Here is a 23,304-nt window from a genome sequence, read left to right as displayed (position 1 = left end):
CCCAGCCTGTACCCTCCTGCAGTCTGGGACCCCTTGGGGAATGACCACCTGCTGACTTAGGCCCACTCCCCGGGGGATTGGGCCTAAGCTGGCAATCAGACATCCCTCTGGCAGACCAGGAGCCCTCGGGGGATGTCCACCTGCCAGCGGGGAGCAGGCCTAAGCTGCAGTTGGACATCCTTAGCGCTGCTGAGGAGGCGGGAGAGGCTCCCATCACCACCACTGTACTGGCAGCCGTCAGCCTGGCTTGTGGCTGAGCAGATCTCCCAATGTGGGAGCACACTGACCACCATGGGGCAGCTCCTGCATTGAGCGTTTGACCCCTAGTGGTCAGTGTGTGTCATAGCGACCAGTCATTCCCAGTTGTTCTGCTATTAGGGTCAATTTGCATATTACCCTTTTATGATACGGGATAGAGGCCTGGTGCACAGGTGGGGGCCAGCTGGTTTGCCCTGAAGGGTGTCCCGGATCAGGGTGGGGGTCCCGCTGGGGTGCCTGTCCATCCTGGGTGAGGGGATGATGGCTGTTTGCAGCTGGTCACCCCTTCAGGGTGGGGGTCCCCACTGGGGTGCCTTGCCAGCCTGGATGAGGGGCTGATGGCTGTTTTCAGGCTGGCCGGGGACTGAATGTCCCAGCCTTTCCTTTTTTCTTAATTCTGGGAATTATTTACCTTCTATAATTGAAACTCTGTTGCCTTCCCTGGCACTCCCAGCTCTGAGGCTGCAGCTGGCTGAAAGCTGGTATCTGGGGTTTGTTTGGCGTCTATTATTGAAACTTTGTTTTCGTCCTGCTCACTCCAGCTCTGAGGTCTCGGATGGCTGAAAGCAGGTATCTGGGATTTGTTTACCTTCTATAATTGAAACTTTGTTGCTTTTGGAGATGTTGCTTTCAGAGCTTAGAGCAGGCCGTGGCAGGCGGGGAACCTTGGCTTCCTCCATCACTGGAGCAAGCAAGCCTCCTGCTCGCTTCGTCTGCTTGGCTGCTGGCCGCCATCTTTGTTGGCAGTTAATTTGCATACCTCACTGATTAGCCAATGGGAAGGAAGTGTAGCACAGGTACAGTTAATTACCCTTTTTGTCTTTTATTAGATAGGATTACTTTATTGAAAATGCTCAAATATGACAAGCTGTGGTACATTTTTCAATTCTTGGCTCTTCAGCAGGGTGTGGTCCTTAAATAAATTTTCTAAAATTAGATTTTACTCATTTTACTAGTACATCCTCCATGACTGAAAGTCGCTAAACTCTCCTGAAAAACAAAGGTATCTCATTCACACTAGCTTTCCAAGATTATAGACAAGTGTTGTGTCTTTGGAATATAACAAATGCAGTTGGCTTTTGTCAATCTATACCTTACCTCACAAAAAATTCTTCTGGAAGAGAATCCATGATGCACAATGTTCTTTTGCAAAAGTCTTATTCCAATGCTTGCAGTCTGACTTCTACGACTGCTGTTTAAACTGTAAGAAAAGTAGTATTTTTAGTGGAAATGTAGGAGGATTACATTCTTTCTCCCTACTATATAAGTAGTTCATAATCATTAAAGAAAATTTTGAAAGTTTTACAAGAACACAAAAGTCACAGTTTCATCATCCAAACGTAAATCACTTTTTACATTTTAAAATACTTAATTGCTTTTCAAACATAGGTATATTTAACCAATTTGTAGTCATATTTAATAGACAATACTCTACACCACCTTTTTCACCACTAAACACTATGTCAAAAGCATTTTTGTTATTTTGTACCTCTGGTAATTATTTTCAATGGTTACACAATTGGTTGATTAAGGTTTCTTTGACCATTTCCTTATAGTTGAACATTTAGATTGTTTCTCATTGTTTTATTATAAGTAGCATTTTGATAAACTCCACTGTCCACAGGCCTTCTCTGTATTTATGGTTATTTCCTTATCGTTTGCAACAGTATGGGTGGACCTGGAAAGCATTATGCTAAGCAAAATAAGCCAGTTGGAAAAAGTGAAATATCACGTGATCTCACTCATTTGTGGAATACAATGAACAATATAAACTGATTAAAAAAAAATAGATCGAGACATAGAAGCAAGGAACAGACCATCAAACCTCAGAGAGAAGGCAGGGGAGGGTGGGGAGATGAGGTAAGAAATCAACCAAAGGACTTGTAGCCATGCCTATGAGCATAACCAATGGACACAGGCAATAGGGGGGTGGGGGCATGTGCTGAGGGGTGGGAGTGGGTGGGAAGAGGTCAATGGGAGAAAAAGGAGATATATGTAAAACTTTCAACAATAAAGAATTATCAAAAAAATAAAGTGTTAATTCCACTTTCAAAAAAAAATCTCATTAGAATTCTTAGGTGAAAAAAACACAAATATTTTAAGCCTCTGTATACTGTTAAATGGCTTCTGAAAAGGTTTGTACTTATTTCCCACAAGTATACAAGTTCATGTGTAACAAAATCATGATAGCACTAACTGTTTTATTTTTCTTTTAGTCTAAAAACAACAAGTAGCCCCTTTATCCTAAAGTCTTATGATAGTACTGGTGGCCCCATGCACGGTTTCATGCACATTGAAAGGAAAATAATTAGAAGAAATATTGTAATATTGCTATTTGCCTTTTCTCCCTCAGCACCTGGAAAGCGGGCGTAAGCCCTGTGCCCCACCATCAATGCTGGTTGTGGTCACTGTCTGCGGGGTGATCCGCTTGCACCCACCTTGGTCTGGCACCGCCCGCTCACCTGCTCCACCACTGGGGCTGGCAGTGCCTCCACTGCTGCCCGTGTTGCATTGCCAATGCCTGCCATGTTCCTCACCGCCCCCTGGTGCTCAGCACATGTCATAGTGACCGGTCAAACTCCCAGTCTCCTGGTAGAACTCCCGGTCAACCGTCCGCCTGCCCACCCAAGAGGACAATTTGTGTATTAGGCTTTTATTATATAGGATACCTCCATAAGATAAGAAAGGTGATATAAAGAACTCATGCATACTCTCTGGTTCAACTATCAATGCAAGGTGTAGATGGTTCTTGAAAGAAAGAAAAAAACTCTGAGGCAACACAAATGAAAACAAAAAGTGGGATAATATAGAATAGTATCATTAGCATATATTTTTATTCATATAGCTCTCTATTTAACTATCCCAAGACCAATGCTTTTCTTTTACTGGAAGTTCAAGCCACCAGACTTCATTGTCTTCTGCTAGGCTGACTTGCCTTTCTGACCCCACTGTACATAAGCCCAGGAACTGTTAGAGCGAATATATATATAAAACTATTTCTCAGTGCTTTGGGCAAAGTAAAAAATAATGAGGAAAAAAAGAATATGGCAGCAGTAGCATAAAGGAAACAGACCTAGAATGCCTTGGGCTTGCTACCAAGCACAATACTGGGTAAAGTTTCTTATCTGTTACCTCTGGACTGCTTATTTATCTCAGTAATTGGGTGGCTAGTTTCTCTAAAAGTATATTTAATATGCACCCATAAATTAGATCAGTAGAGCTTTTGGAGATCCATTATTAAAAAGCAATTCAGCACAGGTAATTCCCAAATCAAGAAAACATACTCCACAAAATGATTTGTAAATCACCTATTAAGAATTCAGATTGTATTTACTCAAAGAAATATATTTTACCTGATGTCCAGTCTCTCCAAAAGCCAGAAAAAGACAACACAAAGGCAAGAAGGAACTGCAGGACCTGAACCATCCTAAACCTTGAAATCTGAGTATCCTGTCCCTCATGAGCTTAAAAGGGAGAGGACAACTCAAATTCTTGGTCTAAAGCAGTGGTCGCCAACCTTTTGGACCTCACAGACCACCAGTAGTCTGCAGACCACCGATTGGCGACCGCTGTTCCACAGGTTTCCTTAAACCAGTGGTCACCAACCTTTCGGACCTCACAGACCACCGGTTGGTGACCGGTGGTCTAAAGGCTAAAAGAAGTTCTTAAGGGATCATCTGTAAAGTAAGTATCCCTAATTATAATACTCAGTATTATAACTTACATATTCAGAATCTAGTTCTTCTGTCTTCTTATTTTAAAACCTGAGTAAGCAGTCATATGCTTATTTAAATTTGTATTATGTCCAACTACCAGTGAAAGATACAACCTAAAGCTAATGATGAAGCAGAGAGAGGTTGGATAAAACTTATTTTTTCACACTAAATCAGATCTGCTTCATCTCTTCAATATAGCTGTATAGAAAAGGACATGACTTTGAGAATTTTAGGACTGTACTCAAACTTGTCTTTCTTTTATGGTTTCTATAACCTCCTTCGATATTCTAATTAAAAGTAACAGGCATTATTTTATACCTGTTATAGAAAACAGCATACAAAATAAGCCTTTTCTAGACAAACAATCCCCTCATTTCCAGAATGTAAATGCTCAGACATGAGCATCTCCCCCCTCTTATAAGCTTCCCTTCAGTCAGTTGCTATTTATACTGACAACAGGAAGACTAAAAAGAAAAGACGCAAATCCTCTGGCAACAAGGTAGAGATGATGGAAGTCTTCTGCTACACTATTCAGTATTTACCTTGAAAAATAAAAGGGTGTAAAATTAATCAATCAGAAGATATTTGGATACTGAATTAAGTTTTTTAAAAGGCTAGTGGTTTTCTTTCAGCCTACTTAAAAATACAACCTGAGATGACTATGATGAAAGGTTTTCCAGGAGAGACCAACCATCAATCTCATCCTTTCCCTGGAGGTGAGGGGAAATGTGTGGCAAACCCTACCAGCAACAGCAGCATTTTATTGCCTCTGTTGGGAAGGAAAGCCTAAGTGCCTAGCAACAGAAAGGAAGTAGCCAGCCTAAAACATTACCACTGTTTCTAAAATAATCCAAAGGTTTCTAACAGTAGATGCTGAAGGAAACCTTTAACTCAGGGTTAACATGGGTGGAAGGGTAAATCTGTTTTTCCCTGGTATATTAATTTCAATAGACTGTTCCTTTTTTTGAAACTAAAAACGAAGTCTGCCTTTCTGGAACTGAGGAACTGCTCTTCTGCTGGAACCATTCAGATTTTGGCTGGTGGACCAGAGGGCAAGCTGAAGCTCATTGTCAATTTACAGCATATCCTTATCCACCAACCAAAATTATTTTATTTGCAGGCTGTTTAAAAAATAAGGCATTACCATCCATATCTTGATAATAATAAAATACCTTTTTTACTGCTCTGAGTTTCCAGCTTCCACTTTTTCTCATATCTACTAAAATTATAATAAACTTGTTTTTTATTGTAAAGGGTTATTTTTTTCTCAACTTTTAAAGCTGTATTATTCATATCAAAGTAGGCATAGGACTTGTTTATAACTTTTAATCATTCATCTAAACATGTACCTTGAGGACTCCTATAACCTTGCTAAATTATATATAAGCACATTGTTTTTAAATCCCCCTGACCAATTTACAGGTTCTGATTGGCCAACAAGTTTACATTTTAATGTGTGGGAAGATGTCCCATGAATTTGTTACCCTGACTGCTCTGGCACTTACAGATTATAGAGTGCCAAGTAAAAGAGTTGATTTTAATGTAAAAAGAAACAAAAATGGGAAAAAACAACAATTTGCTTTTCTAATGCTTGAAAACAAAATAAGACACTTGCTATTTTGCAGGACAGGAGTTTAGTTACTGACAACTTTTCTTATCCTCAATAAAATCAGTTTTTCTCTTTCTTGGCACTACTGACATTTTGGGCTGGATAAATCTTTGTTATGGGAAGTTGTCCTATACGTATGTATGTATGTATGTATTTAAAATCCTCACTCAATGGTATTTTTCCATTGATTTTTAGAGAAAGTAGAAAAGAGAGGGAAAGACAGAGAGAAATATTGATGTGAGAAAAACACATCGATTGGTTACCTCCTGCATGAGCCCTGACCAGGGCCTGGCCCAGGGAGGAGCCTGCAAAGAAGGTGAAGTGCCCTTAATGCGAATGGAACTTCGGATGCTTGGGTCTGCAGGTTGACACTCTATCCGCTGGCTAGGGCGTTTTTATTTATTTTCCAATTGACTTTAGAGAGAGGAAGGGGAAGGGGGGAGAAGGGAGAGCAGGAGGGAGAGGAAGAGAGAGAGAAAGAGAGAGAGAGAGAGAGAGAGATTGGCTGTCTCCAGAACTCACCCCAACTGGGATCACTCCCACAACCAGGGCAAGTGCCAGTAATCAAACCCACCACCTTTTGGTGTATGGGACTTACCTCCAACCAGCTGAGCCATGCTGGCAAGGGCTGTCCTACATAGTTTTAGAATGTTGAGCAGCATCCCTGGCCTCTACACAGTAGATGCCAGTAGCAACTCCCCCACTTCTCAGTCCCATTGTGGCAACCAAAAATGTCTCTAAACATTGCCAAATGTGCCCTGGGGGATAAAATTGCCCCCAGTTGAGAACTACCTAACTAAATAAATGAGTTAAAATGAAAAGGCTAATTAAATGAACATTACATCCCTCTGCATTTCCCCTCTTCCCTCCACGCAGTTACCTTTCCTCCAAACTGCCCATGAAGGAAGTTCTTTTGAGATCACTAAGTTGGGAGTTTCTTCTCTTTCAAACCCTCTCCACTCTCTTTTTACCCTTCCTGCCCCACCACATATTTCTGCATGTGACCTGCAGACCTCAACTTCCTGCTGCAGCCCCACCTTCCCTGGCGCCATCCTCCTTCCGTTCCTCCCATCCCTCAGTGGATGCTTCCCACCCGGAGGTCAGGCCCTGTGTGTGATTCTCAGCCCCTCCCCTTTCCAGCGCCCAACACTATAGCATGTCTCCTTTCCTCTGTATGCTCAGCGCTTCCCAACATTGAGCCCTGCCCCTTCACATTAAAGTTGCTCAAGTCTCTCTTCAGATAGAACAAAAACACCTGTCTCAACCCAAACCCCTTCCTGCTACTTTCCTTTCTTCACTCCTTCCCAAAGAAAGTTCTCCAATGTATGCTCACTCTTCTCCCTTTCCATCAGCTGCCCTCACTCCTCGGCTCCATCACATTGGCTAAGAAGCAGGGCCGATGGGGAGGTTATGGTTCTACCTCATCACACACAGAACAGGGCCTGTGGGGGCGAGGGGGTTGGGGCGCCGCAGCCTGTCACACACAGAAAAGCAGGGCGATCAGGGGGTTGGGAAGCTCCCCCCTATCAGGTACAGAGCAGGGCTGACCAGGGCGTTGGGGAGCCTTCCCCTGTCATGAACAGAGCAGACCAGATAGGGAGGTTGTGGCCCCGCCCCCTGTCACACACAGAGCCACAGGTTGATCAGGGGGTTTGGGCACTGCCCCCTGTCATGCTGATACTGGTGCCGGGAGGCATATTACCGTTTTACTATATAGAATAGAGGCCTGGTGCACGGGTGGGGGCCGGCTGGTTTGCGCTGAAGCCTGGCAGTCAATTTGCATATCGTCCTGATTAGCCAATGGGAAGGGTAGCGGTCGTACGCCAATTACCATGTTTCTCTTTTATTAGATAGGATAGAATGTTCAAACAATAAATCCCCTGTCTACAAGAAAGATAAATGACATAAAATATCTCATTTACATTCCCATCAATGCCAAAAATAAATTGAGAGGTTGTATAACTTTGGTAGTTATAAGCATAGAAACATTGGAATCAGTCTGAAAGGGTATATAAGCCTGCATTGACACACATTAGCTGTGTAATCTTATGTAAGTTAACCTTTGTGCCTCAGTTTCCTCATCTGAAAAATGGGGATTAACATACTTGTTTCATAGCGTTGTCATGAACAGTAGGTGTTTAAAACATGTAAGAGTACAGTATCTAGCACACAGAAAGCACTACATGTGTTCCTATCCTCACCATCATCATCATTTAACTTTTTAAAGTTTTCAGCAAAATTAGTTCACTTTTCTTCCAATTATCTACATTGGATAAATAGTATTATACAGAAAGGAATAGTAATAATGATACTTAAGAATTAAGACAAAAACAGTTTTTCAAATATATCCCACATGGCACAAACGGCAGCTTAGTTTGCAAGTTTGGCACTTTGTATTTTTCATATCAGCACATATACCTAAGCCATATTCTTTAAAATGCATGATATGCCATTGTAAAATAAATCATCTTTTTTACCACTACTGATAAATACTTTAATTGTCTCCATTTGTGTCTTGTTTTGGTGTGGATTTTGTTTTTGTTTGGCTATTACAAACAATGCTGCAATTAACAATCTTGAACCTACAACTTGCTAAAATTTTGATAGCTATTTTTAAAAGGTGGATTTATTAGGTCAGCATTGAATTAAATATACTCAAGAAGTTCATGGGTCTGTTAATAACACAAAATTGGACACCATTAGTGATAGATATTTATGAAAAGAATTTAAAAATCTCCTTAAAGTTGATGTGATGTTTTGATGACATATGAGTAGTAACAACTTCAAGGCTTAAAAAAACCAAACAAACAAAAAACAAAACAAAACAAAAATAGGACACTTTCTAGGAATAAGGCAAGGCATTTTGTGATGAGAGTCCCTTAAAACAAATATTTTAACTATTACTGATCAGATTATGTCTGCTAGCAAAGCAGCAACAGCCATCCATTATGGGTAGCTTTTAAAGTGCTAAAGCAGGTGTTCTGTGACTCTAGTACTCTGAAAGTCGTTATTTCTCATGTTAGATAGCTTCAGATAAACAAAAATGGCTATCAGATTAGACTCAAAGAATAACAAGCTGAACCACTACTTTGATATTAGCTGTGTTAAGAATGAACTAAATATATTGATCATTTGATTTTCTAATTTCTAGTTTCTTCCATTTTTGTATTTGTTTAACTTCTTGGCAAGGCTACAAAATGAATGTACCTAGACAAGTGACCAAAACATTATTTTACCCTAAATAAAAAATATTTAATTTAATTAAGCAAACTCCAGAATGGGTGAATGATGACCGGACAATCTTTGCAAAATTATCAGAAACTAAATATATTTTCAAGCCCAAAAGTTTAGGATATTCATTGTCCATCTCAGCTCTTGCCATTTAGCAAATATCACTGTTAGCACTACCTGGCAGCTTATTCCAGGAAACAAAAACCTTGCAATGTATACCCACTGCCCCCTCCTTATAAATTTGCCAAAATAGGAAACATCCTTGCCAAAATTAGCATCTTGGCAGAAGCAGAGTTTTAATTCTTTTGATATCTATCCAGTCAATTCTTTTTGCAAGTACAAAGGCAAATCCAAAGGGTATATATTAATTTGTTTTGATTATTTGGAATGTACCTACAATTATGATGCATGGGTTAGGATTTACCTGAAAAAAAAAATCCAGATATCAAACTGTCCATCAGTTTCAGGTTATGTACAGCTAGCACTGCCAAAACAACACTGTTCAAAAATGTAGCTAGGAACTGTTGCAAGGAGCATCTGTTACCCCTAAGCAAATTCTCCAAAAGTGAAATATTTTCAGCAACTTAAAAATATTATGTTGTCATTACAGCTGTTAGACAAAAGGAAATAAGACAGATGCTGAGACATGATACATGTAGGGATGATAATCAGACAGAGAATGGAGGATACCATATGTACTTAACTCCATCACCACCAATAACAAAGCACACTCTACCCAAATCCAACTTGATCCACTCATGTGAGAAAAGTACTGCCCCTTATTATCACAGAAAGATGTATATTTGTATGAAGAGTTTAGGTGAAAAGGTAGATCAAGTTTTTAGTTATAAAGAGTTTACATTCATATAAAATTAATGGGGGGGGGGGGCAGCCCTGGCCAGTATGTTAAGTGGTTAGAGCATCAGTCCAGAAACAGAAGAGTTATGGGTTCAAGTCCCGGTCAAGGACATGTACCCAGCCCAGGTCAGAGCACATGTGGGAGGCAACCAATTGAAGTGTCTCTTTCACATCAATGATTGTTTATTTCTCTCTCTTTTTCTCTCTCTCCCTCCCTCCCTTCCACTTTCTCTTAAAAATTAATGGAAAAAATATCCTCAGCTGATGATTAACCAAAAATTTAACAGGGTTTATTAACTTGATTTCACTGAAAATAAGATTAATTTTCAATAGCTCCTATTTGCTGGGCTCTGGATTAAGTTTCTGTGCACATTGAATACACATCTAATCTTCACACAACTCTGAAAGATAAACATTACTGTACTAGAGGACCAATGCACGAAATTCATGCACTCAGGGGGTCCCTCAGCCCAGCCTGCACCCTCTCACAGTTCAGGATCCCTCAGGGGATGTCTCTCAGCCTGGCCTGCACCCTGTGGCAGCCTCGCCAGCAGGGTAGCCTGGGCTTCCCTCTGCAGGGCGATTGATCATGGTCGGTGATGGGGGGAAGCCTCAACCAATCACATGGCACCCGCCTTGGCTGGCCTGGCCCCAGTGCATGTCATAGCATGGTTGTCCAGACGGTCATTTAGCTGTTCAGCAGTTTGGTCGATTTGCATATTAAGCTTTTATTATTATAGTTTCCATTTTAAAAATTAAGAAACTAAAGCTTAGAAAGTTCAGGTAGCTAATAAATCAATAAGACCAAAAATTCATGCCCAAGCTTCACCAACCACAAATTCCATATTCTTTCTACTATGCACCATTAAGTGAAATATTTTACTTTATATACGTTTAGTGTACAATTTGGTATTGAACAAGGTAATAATCACTCACAAATAACATTATTTACATGACTGCACTCGTCAGTAAATGATACTGTAAAGATAACCATGATGCCCAACCGGTATGGATCAGTGGTTGAGCGTTGAGCTATGAACCAGGAGGTCAGGTTTCAATTCCAGGTCAGGCAGGGCCCAGGTTGCAGGCTTCATCCCCAGTGTGGGGTGTGCAGGAGGCAGCCTGAGCAATGATTCTCTCTCATCATTGATGTTTCTATCTCCCTCTCCCTTCCTCTCTAAAATCAATAAAAAAAATATTTTTAAAAAGATAATCATGCATCTTAATATTTCATAGTATACTATTCACATTAGTTTTTGCTAAGAGAATTTGTTCAACAATTCAGAAAATGCCAGATATTATATTTGGCACTGAAATGAATAATACCTGTCTAAATACTCTGTCAAAGTTGGAGACTTGGAGGAAGTCTCCAATTATTTTGATCACATTATCTTTAAAGCAATAAACCTGATAATACACTAAAATATATGGACAGCAATTCACCTGTCAATTATATGCAAGTACAACTATAATATTATAAAGAATGAAATTAAAGTAAGTAAAAATAAAAATTCTAATATTTGTTCCATACCCCAATAGATATTTTCACATATCTCGAGATGTGCACTCTACTTTGGGTGCCACTGTCTTAGAAAACACCTTTACATTTCAATTCAGGAAACAAATATCTACCCATTTCATGAAATTGATAATATCTATTTTCTGAAAGACCAGAAATGTAAAATTGAGACATATAAAGGACCTCTCTCTGCACAAGGTAGACCTTCAATATATGTTATAATTAAAAATGATTACTGTACCTTAACATAATAGTATGTCACCTTCAATTGGACTCAGAAACAATGGATAGTACTTGTGTTTAAACAAAATGACAACCTTCTGAAATTAGATGTAAAAATGGCAGGGAAGCCCTGGCCGGTTTGGCTCAGTGGATAGTGTTGGCCTGTGGACTGAAGTCTCAGGTTCGATTCTGGTCAGGGGCACATGCCAGGTTGCAGTTACGGCTTAATCCTCTCTCCCTCTCCCTCTCCCTCTCCCTTTCCCTCTCCCTCTCCTTTCCTCTCTGAAATAAAAATATATTTAAAAAATAATAAAATAAAAATGGTAGGGAAAACATTTACCAAAAATATCCAACTCTTAACCTCGAGTTGATTTCTGCAAAATATATAGGAAAAAAATCAGAAAATTGTTTGAAAGTTAGAAAGATTATTTTATGGTTTGGCAAATCTTTTAGAGATTACCTGACGTTTAATACTTAACAGTTGGGAAAGGAAACAGGAAGAATAACTGTAAAGAAAGAATACTTTTGGTTTATATAGGTTTTCTGGCTTTGTGATGAAGATAAACATTTCTGAAAAATGAGAAGTGGCATTAATTGTACAGACTCTGTTTTCTGGACCAGCAAAACGGATAAAATCAATTTAATATTAGTATTTGATTTGTTTTAGCTGTAGTGGGGACATGGTATCCAAATGACCCCACACTTAGACCTCTTGCCAATTATACCACTGACTTTCTTAGCCTTTAATCTTTAAAACCTGGGCCAATGAGACTTTTGTTCTACCTATTTATGCCTACTGAATAATCTAGTTTTATATTTAGTCTCATGTCCCTGCTAGAATACAAGCCCTACAAAGTCAGGAAAAAACTTTTTTTAATCCCTGTTTTATCCCTAGTGCCTAGAACGTCTGGCACAGTTAAACACTCAATATTGATTGAAAGAATGGAGCCTCATATCCTTCTGCACACCACAAGGCCTCTGAAAACAGAAGTAAGGGATGAGCTTGTATGTAGATTACTGCTTTCTCTGCCAAGCTCAAGTCCTCCTTTAGAAGTCAAGAGCAGCCCAGATACTACAAGACTGATCCCTGCAGACAACCATAGGGTCAAGATAGGGTCTCTGTTTTTCTCTATGTATATGAATGGAATTACTAAAAAGTAAACTTTGTGGTTTTGAAAATAAAACAAAACAAGAATAAAGTCAAAGTTGATTATTGAAATACTGAATAAAATAGACTAATGGTTGTAAAGTCCAACTAGAAAAGAGAGAATAACATTAGGATGAAAAGGAAATTTAAAACTACAACTAGGTACTGAGAATTATTGGAATATTGATGCAAGTTTATATCAATAACTTTTTAATCTAGATAAAGGAGTTGGTATGCTAAAAATTTCCAATTTCCAAAATCAACTCAAGAAAAAATAGAAAAATATTATGAATCAATAACCCTATTACAAATACAAATATTTTTCAAAGATCGACCACTAAATAAGCTCTCAAGATTAATTTTATAGGTCAGTTGTGTACAACTCACAAAGATCAGATGATTCCTATGTGATTCTCATTATTCTACAGCACAGGAAAAAAAAATAATCAAAAACTTCCAATTAACTTTTCAAAAATAACATATAACCCAAATTCCAAGAGAGAATAAAGAAAAAATTATTTTTAATTCTCATGAACATAGACATAAAACCTTGAATAAAATATTTACAGCACAGCAAACAGGTTTATTACTGTGCGATGGAAAATTATGACACCTTTCTCTTAAGTTTCTTCATCTGTTCTATTTTTTCCACTTCAATTTCCTTACTGTGTTTATTATACTATATTGTTTTTCATTTCCCTACCAGAATGTAATGCTTGGATTTTAGCTACAGGATTTTTATTTTATTCACCGCATCCACTGCCTGGCATATATGCAGGCTCTATTTATTGAATGAACAGTCTTATGAAACAGGTATTCCTATTAGCAAGATTTTACCTTATGAAGAGGCTGGAGCCATGAGAATCTACCTATGGTCACTCAGTGCAAGGGAGAGCTAGGATTTGTAAGCAGCGGACGTGACTCCACGCACATAACCACCGCAACTGCAAGGTGCCTCTCATTTATGTGGTGAATCACACAGGTACCATTTAGGCCAGCGGTTCTCAACCTGTGGGTCGCGACCCGTTTGGTGGTCCAACGACCCTTTCACAGGGGTCGCCTAAGACCATCCTGCCTATTAGATATTTACATTACGATTCATAGCAGTAGCAACATTACAGTTATGAAGGAGCAATAAAAATAATTTTATGGTTGGGTCACAACATGAGGAACTGTATTTAAAGGGCCAGAACGTTGAGAACCACTGATTTAGGCTGTTTCTCACATTAGACAGTTCCTTCCCAGCAGGGGGTACTTCATTACCTTTGTCCCCTGACTGGCAATGTCTAGACTATGTTACACACGCAATAATTATTGGCAAAATAAGTGAACGCATACATACATTGATTACCTAGTCATTTTTACATGTATGCCTCAATTGGCTAGATTATTTAAGCTTTCAGAATTTTAAAATTGATTTTTAATATAAAGTTCCTGTCTTTAAAATGTAGTGATGCAAAAAAAATACTTTCTTTGAATTGAGAAAAACATGGCTAAGTAGTTTAATTAAAGGATAATTACCCTATGCTACTATTTCCTCCAAAATGGTTTTTAAAGCTTTATTCAGCGATAGCATCTATTAAGCAAAAAACTCCAGAAACAGCTATTGGGCTCATTTCATGATATACACATGCATAATATTAATGATCTTTGATAACAAACCGCAAACGACTGTGGCATTTCCACAGGCACCGAGACTTAGAAAACAATCAATCATGCCAGATAAAACAGACATCTGCACTTACAAAAAGTGACGCTAAGAACACCCCCGGAGCAATGCCTGGCCCAGGAGCCACTCGCAGGAAGCTTTCCGGAGTAAGTTTGACGACGATCGTAAAGACACAAGTAACTCGCCACAAAATCCCAACGGCCATAGGTTTACAGTGAGGAAACACACATTCCTGGGCGGAAGGGGTGGGCATGTGAGAGATTTTAAAACGATACCCCTCCTAGGCCGCCTCAAAACCTAGAGCCCGAGTTTCTCGTCCTCAGAACTCCTCACCGTTTCTATTCTAGGGGGACGCGACCATTTCTTGGGCAGAGGCTAGTGCACAAAGGAAAAACGGGCCATCCAGCGCGAAGGCCGAAGAATCGAAGGAAACTACGGCGCGCTGACCGACAAGGACCCCTGGCGTCCAACCGCCCCTTCACAGAGAGCCGCAATCGCACTTCTCGCGAGATTTCTCGTCTTAATGGGATCGCGAAGATGAAACCTCGCGGCTTTTCAGATAAAGTGTCCGACGGGAAAGCGACTAACCCACTTCACGGAATCTTCGAGAGCCTTGACCTCGAAGCCCCTATTCCCGTACCTTCCATCCTCTTCTCTCCCACCTCCTCCCACCTTTCAGTCCTAGGGACTTCCGGAGCTAGACCGGAACCGGAAGTTTCTAGCCGCGAGGGGGTGGGGCCGAAAAAATCAAAAAAAGCGCGGTGAAAACTGGAAACCCAAACTGGCCGGGTGGTGGTGACTCCCTGGCGGTCCCGTCGCGGTTCCTGATGGATTCCACCGCTTGCTTGAAGTCCCTGCTCCTGACCATCAGTCAGTATAAAGCCGTTAAGTCGGAGGCGAACGCGACCCAGCTTTTGAGGCACTTGGAGGTGAGGGGCTCCAGCGGCGAGGGCGAGATGGGCTTCCCCGTAGTAACATTTAGTGCGCGGTGTAGCCAGGGTGTAGCTGCCCCAGTTTAGGAAGGAAAGGGCTGCCTCTACGGTCCTCAGCTGTCTTGTGTTGGTAAAGAAGGCGAGGGAGGGTCAGCCTCGAGTTCCACCCTCCGCTGCCCCGCCCCCAGGCCTCCCGGTTCTTTCAGTTGCCTCGGGAGGGAGTAGTGGCTGCTGAAACTCCCAGGACCAAGGTTGGGGAATTTAGGCTGTGTTGGGGGTTGGTGGAGGAGAGAGCTCAAGCCTGTACCTTTTCCCTTTTTAAAAAAACAAATTAAATGTTTATTGTTGAACGTATTCCATATGTTCCCCTTTCTCTTTTGGTTTTTCCATCGTAACAGTCCTGACAATATCCAGTAATTCTCGGCAGTGAAGGTGATGGGGAGTGATGACTAAAACTTGTTTTATCCCTTGTCCCTTAAGCGGTTTACAATCTAAACCTGTTCCTTACTGATTTTATTTTAACTCATGTTGAACTCGAACTTGAAAAATATTATTTCAACTTTTCTCTGGATTAAGGAGCAATTTCACATACTAATAATCCTAATCTTTTTTTCTTTCCCAAATCAGATAGCTCACAATTTTTCAATCCTAAAATACTGAATTGCTTTCATTTTTGTCTATTAGTTCCCACTGATTTGTGTCTAGAGAGTACTTATTCTACAGTATAACTTTTTTTGTTCTTAATCTGCTGTCATTTATTATGCATTAATGGGATTCCAACTAACATTGACCTCAATTTTAATAAAAAATAGTTAAGCTCAATCAAATCTTATTTTAATTCTCTCTGTCACTGCTTCTGTTAACATAGAATTGAACATAATTTTAAAACAGATTCTATTTGTTATATTAACCCTGTGATAAAAGCTTAAATTACCAAAGATTAGCAAACTGACAAAGAGAAGACTATTGTTAATGGTACAGCAACGTCAGTTTTTGGTGCAACGGGAGTGCGTTAAATGTGTCTTCGTTCCCAAGTTTCGTTGGTGCTCTCCTTACTACTTCAGGTGCCCATCTCCTAAGTACATTATTTTTTTCATTCAGTACATCAACAAATTTCTGCAAACCTAATAATGATGAAGGTGTTAGCTGTTAAATGCTAATACTTTACTTCTCAATTAGGATAGAAGAGTGTGCTAAGTAGATCCACAAAGCCACAAAATAAGCAGGGTTGTTAGTTTAATTTTAAGATAAAGGAATTAACTATTTTAAATATCCATTTGAAACATTACCTGTCTTTGAGAATAAACAGGTATGCTGTGAATCTAAGCACCATGTTATGGTGAATTGAAGGAGACTTTAAAGAAATATGAGGCTTAAGGACTTGACACTAGACTTTCAAGGGATTTATTGCAAGTCTTGTACCGTTTAGAGAACTAACATATATTTAGTGTATAATGTGCAATAATCTTAATTAAAGAAATAGCTTCATAATTTTTTTAATGTTTTTATTGATTTCAGAGAGGGATGGAGAGGGAGAGAGTTAGAAACATCAGTGATGAGAGAAAATCATTGATTGGCCACCTCCTGCACTCCCCCCACCTGGGAACAAGCCCACAACCCAGGCAAATGCCCTGACCACAAATTGAACCTCAACCTCCTGGTTCATGGGTCTATACTCAACCATTGAGCCACATTGGCCAAGCCAGAGTTTTGTGTGTTTTTTTAATATAAGTGCATGCTCAAGTAGCTACCATCTGTATCATAATATCGAATATTTCTAATGTGTTTTTTTTCAATTGTCCCCTCTCATAAAATTCAGATAACTGAATTTATACAATACATCTTTTGTATCTGACTTCTTTCACTCAGTATAATCTGAAATTCATTAATGTTGCACACTTTACTCTTCTTGATTACTTGGTAGAATTCCATTTTGTAAATTCACCAGTTTATTTATATTTTGTTGATGGGCATTTGGGTTGTTCCCAGTTCTGGGTAGAATTTGAAAAATGTGTTGTAAGTACTTACATACTTTTTTTGTTGATATGTGCATTCATATCTTTTGTATACCTAGAAGTGGAATTGTTAGGTTTCACAGCTATGTTCCATTTCAGGTGAAATTGCCAAGCAATTTTTCACAGTGTTATGCCATTTTACCCTCGCACCAGCAATATGTGAAAATTGCCATCCTTCATCCAGAGCAATTCTTGGTGTTTTCAGATTTTTAAATTTTGACCATTTTCGTGATATTAAGGGTTACTATCTTTGTGCAGATCTCATGAAAGCAGCACCTGAAGATACAAAGAGAGATTGTTATTCTGTGAAAGGAGATTGACTATTCATTCTGCTATTCTGCTGCACTAATGCTAATTTTTCTTTATAGTCCCAGGCAGAACCTGAGATTTGAATTATTTTTTGATTGGGAGAGCTGAACTGGTCTCAATCTTGGTGGTTTTTCATAGCACTAATCTTATGTAATGATTATGAGCATTGATTCAGGAACAAGAATCCCAATCAAGCTACTGTAGATTGTGCTTCAGTTTACTCATCTGTAATAATTAGCGTAAATTGCAGATTATTATGAATATGAAAAGAATTAACATACACAATGTACCTAGGCTAGAGCAAGTGCTAAAGTATTAGTTATCATTAAAGTAAATTGTATTTACATAAAATATCCTATGTGTATAAATAAAGAAAATTTATAAAGCATTTTTAAAATTTACCTTGCAATAAATAATTATTACATGTTAGAATACATGTGTTATTTTAACCCAGGTCCAGTCCTGAGGGAAACTACATTTAAAGCAGAAAATGTCTTCATCTTCTAAAGGACTAGCTTTATAATAGGCAAAAGGACAGTGCTCAGAAGGTTCCTTATCACAAAATATCTTCTGTCAGTATCTCACTTCACCTTTGGACCATTTTTCAGTCTTACAGACTTTTACTTTAATGTTAAAACATATAATCCACAGGAAAAGATATTCTGAAGCTCCCTTATTAGCAAAGCTTTAGAAGAAAGCTTTGACATCTTGGTGAGGGAATAAAGGGACACGGAAAGATTAGAGGGATGCTAAAACAACCTTCTGAGACTTGATCTTTTATTTATTTTTTTAAATTTAAATCCAAAGTATTACATATGTCACCTTTTTCCCCCATTGACCTCTCCCTGGCTGCTCCCACCCGCCAGCACATGCCCCCAACCCCCATATTGTCTGTGTCCATTGGTTATGCTTATATGCATGCATACAAGTCCTTTGGTTGATCTCTTACCTCCCACCGTCCCCTACCTTCCCTCTGAGGTTTGAGGGTCTGTTTGATGCTTCTACATTTCTGGATCTATGTTTGTTCATCAGTTTATGTTAATTTTATTCCACAAATGAGTGAAATTATATGATATTTATCTTTCTCTGACTGGCTTATTTCGCTTAACATGATGCTCTCCAGGTGAGACTTGATCTTTTAAAAATAAAAACATTTAGAACAAATTTACTTTAATTCTAACGTAACTAATTGTTTTTCCATTTACATAGAAAAGATATGTTTATTAGTGAATAACATTCAAAAAGCATTTTGAAAATACATGTTGTTTGACAACTATTTTGTGCCTTCAATCCCAGCTTTACCTTTTTGAGGGTGTAGGGTGAGATGGTAAGAGAGGAGTAAAAAGTAGAATATCCAAAGATAAAATTTGTCTATGCCTGACCTGGCTACTTAAAAAAAAATTGTTTTTTAAATTCCTCTTTGTTAATGAAGGCATCATGGAGTATTCAGTGTAGTAGGGAGGATAAATATTGCTAGGTCATTAAAAGTTTGCAAGTTTATGAAATAAAAGTTTAATGTACTGTAGGATAGAGTAATAGGCAAACCTAATGTAGTTGATAGAAGACGGTTAGAAAAAGTACCTGGAGGAAACAAAGCTGAAACCCAAATGATTACATTAGCCAGTGAGAGAAGGGATAGGTAATTCATCTGCGCAGCAGAGGTATCAGCATGTATGAATTTTCAAAATTGGGGGAGTGGCAGTGGCATTTTGGAATAACTGAGTTTTTATTTGAAATAGGAAAGAGATGAAAACTGCCAGTTATTGGCTATTAATTTTATTGATTTTGAGAGAGAGAGAGATACAGAGAGAGAGAGAGAGAGAAACATCTATCAGGTACCTTCTGCACAACCCCTAACTGATTGAGCCCGAAATCTGGGCATGTGCCCTGACTAGGAATATAACCTGCAACCTTTCAGTGCACAGAACAACGTCCAACCAACTGAGCCACACCTGCGAGGGTGCCAGTTTTTAACTAACACATTTTAATTACTATTTTATAGGTAATTTCTGGACAGAAGCTCACACGATTATTTACGTCAAATCAAATATTACCAAGCGAATGCTTGAGTTGCCTTGTAGAGCTACTTGAAGACCCAAACATAAATGCACCACTGATCTTCAGTATCATCAGTTTGTTATCTCAATTAGGTAATTTAATTTCTCTTTTTGAGTTTTTAGAAGATTTTTGAATGTAATAGCTTTTAAAAGGCAGATTTAGTTATAGAATAGTTAGGAGAATGATTCACATTCCAAAGATTTCTTCATTGCAGGACCTTACAGAACTATTTGCTTTGTGGATCTCTTGAAAGGGGACTATTGTATGCATCCTTTCTTAAAATTATTGGAACGAAGAATCTCAAACATTAGATTCAGTGGTCTACAGATAAGAACACACTTTCCTAAATGCTGACCTACCTACTTTTGAATTAAAGAAAACAACCTACATTTACGTAATGCCAGTATTAAATACACAAGTCAGAATAGTTATAGCTAATGATTAAATAAATCATCCTTTTTTTATAGACTACACTGAACTTGGAACTAAGGGGAAAAAATTTAGGTGTTGCTTTTTCTATTTTTTCCTACCTTAAGCTTTAGTTTTTAAATGTTCACTTATTAGTTACCTTTTTTATTGATTTGTATTTGGAGGTATAGTGGAGATATTTTTTGTGTGACTATAAAATTAATACATACTATTAAAAAAAAATAACAGTGAACCAGAAGGATCAGCCCGGCCAGCCGGCGTGGCTCAGTGGTTGATCGTCGACCTATGAACCAGGAGATCACAGTTCAATTTCCAGCCAATATTTGCTCAAATATGCCCGGATGAACCAGGAGATCACAGTTCAATTCCCAGCCAATATTTGCTCAAATATGCCCGTGTTGCAGCTCAGTCTCCAGTGTGAGGTGTGCAGGAGATAGCCGATCAATGATTCTCATGATTGATGTTTCTGTCTCTCCCTTCCTCTCTGAAATCATTTAAAAAAGAAAAATAGAACTTTCTTGGTGAAAATGTTCTCTATCTGTTGTCCAGTATGGTACCTGTAAGCCACATAGGACTATTGAGCATTTGAAGTGTGAATACTAGACTAAGGAACCTAATCTTTTAATTAATGTATATTTAAATAGCCATGTGTGGGTAGTCCCTACCAAATTAGATAGCATAGATCAGTGGTTCTCAATCTTCCTAATACCGCGACCCTTTAATACAGTTCCTCATGTTGTGGTGACCCCAACCATAAAATTATTTTCGTTGCTACTTCATAACTATAATTTTGCTACTGTTATGAATCTTAATATAAATATCTGATATGCAGGATGTATTTTCACTGTTACAAATTGAACATAATTAAAGCATAGTGATTAATCACAAAAACAATATGTAATTATGTATGTGTTTTCCGATGGTCATAGGCGACCACTGTGAAAGAGTCATTCGACCCCCAAAGGGGTCGCGACCCACAGGTTGAGAACCGCTGGCATAGATAATAGAGAGTAAAACAAAATTAGTCTTTATTCTTCACCACCACCTTCCTCATCATTTCCACTTTGGAGAAGATATTGAGGATCTTTCTTAATGGTTTGATATGTGTTTTTCCAGATCTTATTCTATATTATAACAAATGATTATAGATTAAAATATTAACAAATAATTTTATTTATTTTTAACAAAAATGGTGTTGCAGAGTAATGCTTGTTTTCTTTTGTACTTGCTATATTTTAGATGTCCTTCCATAATGCTTTCTTTTTAAGAGCTACCTTGTACCACATTGTAGAGTACTATAATTTATTCAACCACTCCACTAAGGATGTGTACTCATGTATGTTCTTTTTTGTGTTTTTTTGCTGTTAGAATCAATGCATTTTTCTGTATTTTTGCTCAAGTTTTACTGAGTGTTTGTTAAATAAATTCTCAGTAGAATATTCAGACATTGTTCAATTTAAGTTTTTATTACATTCCTTTCCAAAAAGGCTATGCTAATTCCAACATCTACCAACCATTTATATGAGACTGGCAGTCACTTTCAATGTTTAAATATGTTAAAGAGATGGTCTTAATATTTGCTTTTTAAATTTTTATTTATTTTTTAGTTAATAGACTTCATTTTTAGAGCAGTTTTAGATTATAGAAGCATTGAAATAATTTTAACAGCAAAATTCTACAAGCAGGTGTTTTCCTTGAGATTAATTTAGCTTACATTGAGAAATCATTTATTGGCAAAAACGGAAAAGCTAATACTCCCTTCTCATTTCCAGCTCATACAATTTCTGTAACTAAACTTCTGCACTGGAAAGTATTTGTATGTAAAATAGTCATATCATATTTGATGTTTTTATATAATGGTAAATTTGATATAGAAATTAAAATTTTAACTTTCATCTATGAAGACCATATGTAAAATTGATAATGTTTTGTGCACTTTAATTTACAGCTGCAGACAATGAAACCAGAGACTATCTTCAGAATACATATAACCTGAATAATGTGTTGGCAGGAGTGGTATGTCGGAGCAGCACTTGCCACAGTGATTCAGTGTTTTTGCAGGTATACACACCCACACAGTACTTTTCACTTCGTACTTATCTTTCCTTATTTCAGATCAAAATTGATAGTATCTGTTAGTAACTGCTAGCTTATAGTGTATATGCTGGAATGTTTAGGCACATTCTTGCCATTAATAAGTTTAAGAACTAGTTGATCACACATGTACTACTATTTAAAAGTTGTGGTGAGGGGAAGCTTATTCACATTAGCACTATTACTAAAAAAATTTACATTGTAACTTATTTGACAGACTTACAAACACAGATGTCAGCATTTAGACCGTTATTTACATTAAAATTATAATTTGAGTTGGCATCTAGTGTCATTGTTGAGGAAACATTCTACAAAAATTGAAGCTATAGATTTGGTCTTATTTAGCATAGACTCAGAGCTCTTCTACCCATAATATTTTATTGAACCTAAAATGCGATTGTAAAAAAGAAAAGTGTTGCCAATTAAACATACATGAAATTTTAAAGATGGTAAATGTGAAAAAAATATATATCTTAGAATTGATGAAATATGTATGTTTCAACCTACATATACTTTTATGATGATAAAGTAAACCAAGTTGATGAAAAGATGCTTTGTTTAAAATAGGGTGTATAGGAATGTGTGAATCAGGAGGTGAATCCTAAGGCTCTTGGTAGTCTTATTACTTAGTGTAAAAAAAGAGAGAGAGAACCATTTTAAGAAATGGAAACATTTTTGCTCCAAATTCTGCCTCCTAAAATGGTGACATGTTCAGAATATGCACAGAACTCTAGTTTGTGAGCATGCAATATGTTTTGTGTGTTTATATTCATTACTGTTTTTTAATTCTCAGTGCATTCAACTTCTGCAGAAGTTAACATATAACGTCAAAATTTTCCATTCTGGTGCAAATATAGATGACTTAATTATATTCCTGATAGATCATATGTGAGTATGCAACCAAACATGTAACCAAATAATCTACTGGTTTATTTTTGAACTAAAGCCATGTATTAGTTCAATTTTTCTTAGATAAATTTTTCTATCTTCTTTAAACTGAGACTGATTTCATATCTACTCCTCTTAGATAATTTTAAGAATCAAATGATATAAAGCAGCTTTAATATTTATAACAAAAACTTATGAAATGACTTTATTTGAACAGAAAGAAATTATTGGCCCTGAAAGTTGTGTTTGTATGTAATCTTCTTAATAGGAAAATTTACTGATGAGATAGCATATGGTCACTCTGACAATTGTTTTTATATTTCTTTTTTTAATTGTTGTTACTGTTGTTG

At 37.9% G+C, this 23,304-nt stretch overlaps 2 protein-coding genes across 4 annotated transcripts in view; one reads left to right on the top strand and one right to left on the bottom strand.

Annotated features, from left to right (window-relative positions):
• The window catches only part of DZIP3 (DAZ interacting zinc finger protein 3), a 139,335-nt gene extending 124,540 nt beyond the window's left edge, over positions 1–14,795 (bottom strand). Inside the window, exons 1-2 of one of the 3 annotated variants that reach the window (XM_015561230.1) lie at positions 14,556–14,795; positions 1,357–1,459 (exon numbers count right to left, since the gene is read on the bottom strand). Coding sequence is in view for 2 of the 3 variants with exons in the window: in XM_015561228.1 (XP_015416714.1) it covers positions 1,357–1,388 (32 nt within the window). In the remaining variant the exon portion in view is untranslated. Of the gene's footprint in view, positions 1–1,356; positions 1,460–3,982; positions 4,027–14,555 lie in introns of those variants that run through there. The other 2 variants (XM_015561228.1, XM_015561229.1) reach the window with 2 other exon arrangements.
• Positions 14,796–14,964: 169 nt separating this feature from the next.
• KIAA1524 (KIAA1524 ortholog) overlaps positions 14,965–23,304 on the top strand; it is a 43,780-nt gene continuing 35,440 nt past the window's right edge. Inside the window, exons 1-4 of the mRNA XM_015561226.1 lie at positions 14,965–15,158; positions 19,488–19,635; positions 21,921–22,033; positions 22,860–22,954. Of these exons, the coding sequence (XP_015416712.1) occupies positions 15,057–15,158; positions 19,488–19,635; positions 21,921–22,033; positions 22,860–22,954 (458 nt within the window). The 5' untranslated portion in view covers positions 14,965–15,056. The remainder of the gene's footprint in view (positions 15,159–19,487; positions 19,636–21,920; positions 22,034–22,859; positions 22,955–23,304) is intronic.

Source organism: Myotis davidii, unplaced genomic scaffold (genome assembly GCF_000327345.1).
Source record: "Myotis davidii unplaced genomic scaffold, ASM32734v1 scaffold16, whole genome shotgun sequence".
NCBI classification, from domain to species: Eukaryota; Metazoa; Chordata; class Mammalia; order Chiroptera; family Vespertilionidae; genus Myotis; species Myotis davidii.
Note: the sequence above shows the minus strand (reverse complement) of the source record. Positions and strands in the feature narration are given on the sequence as shown.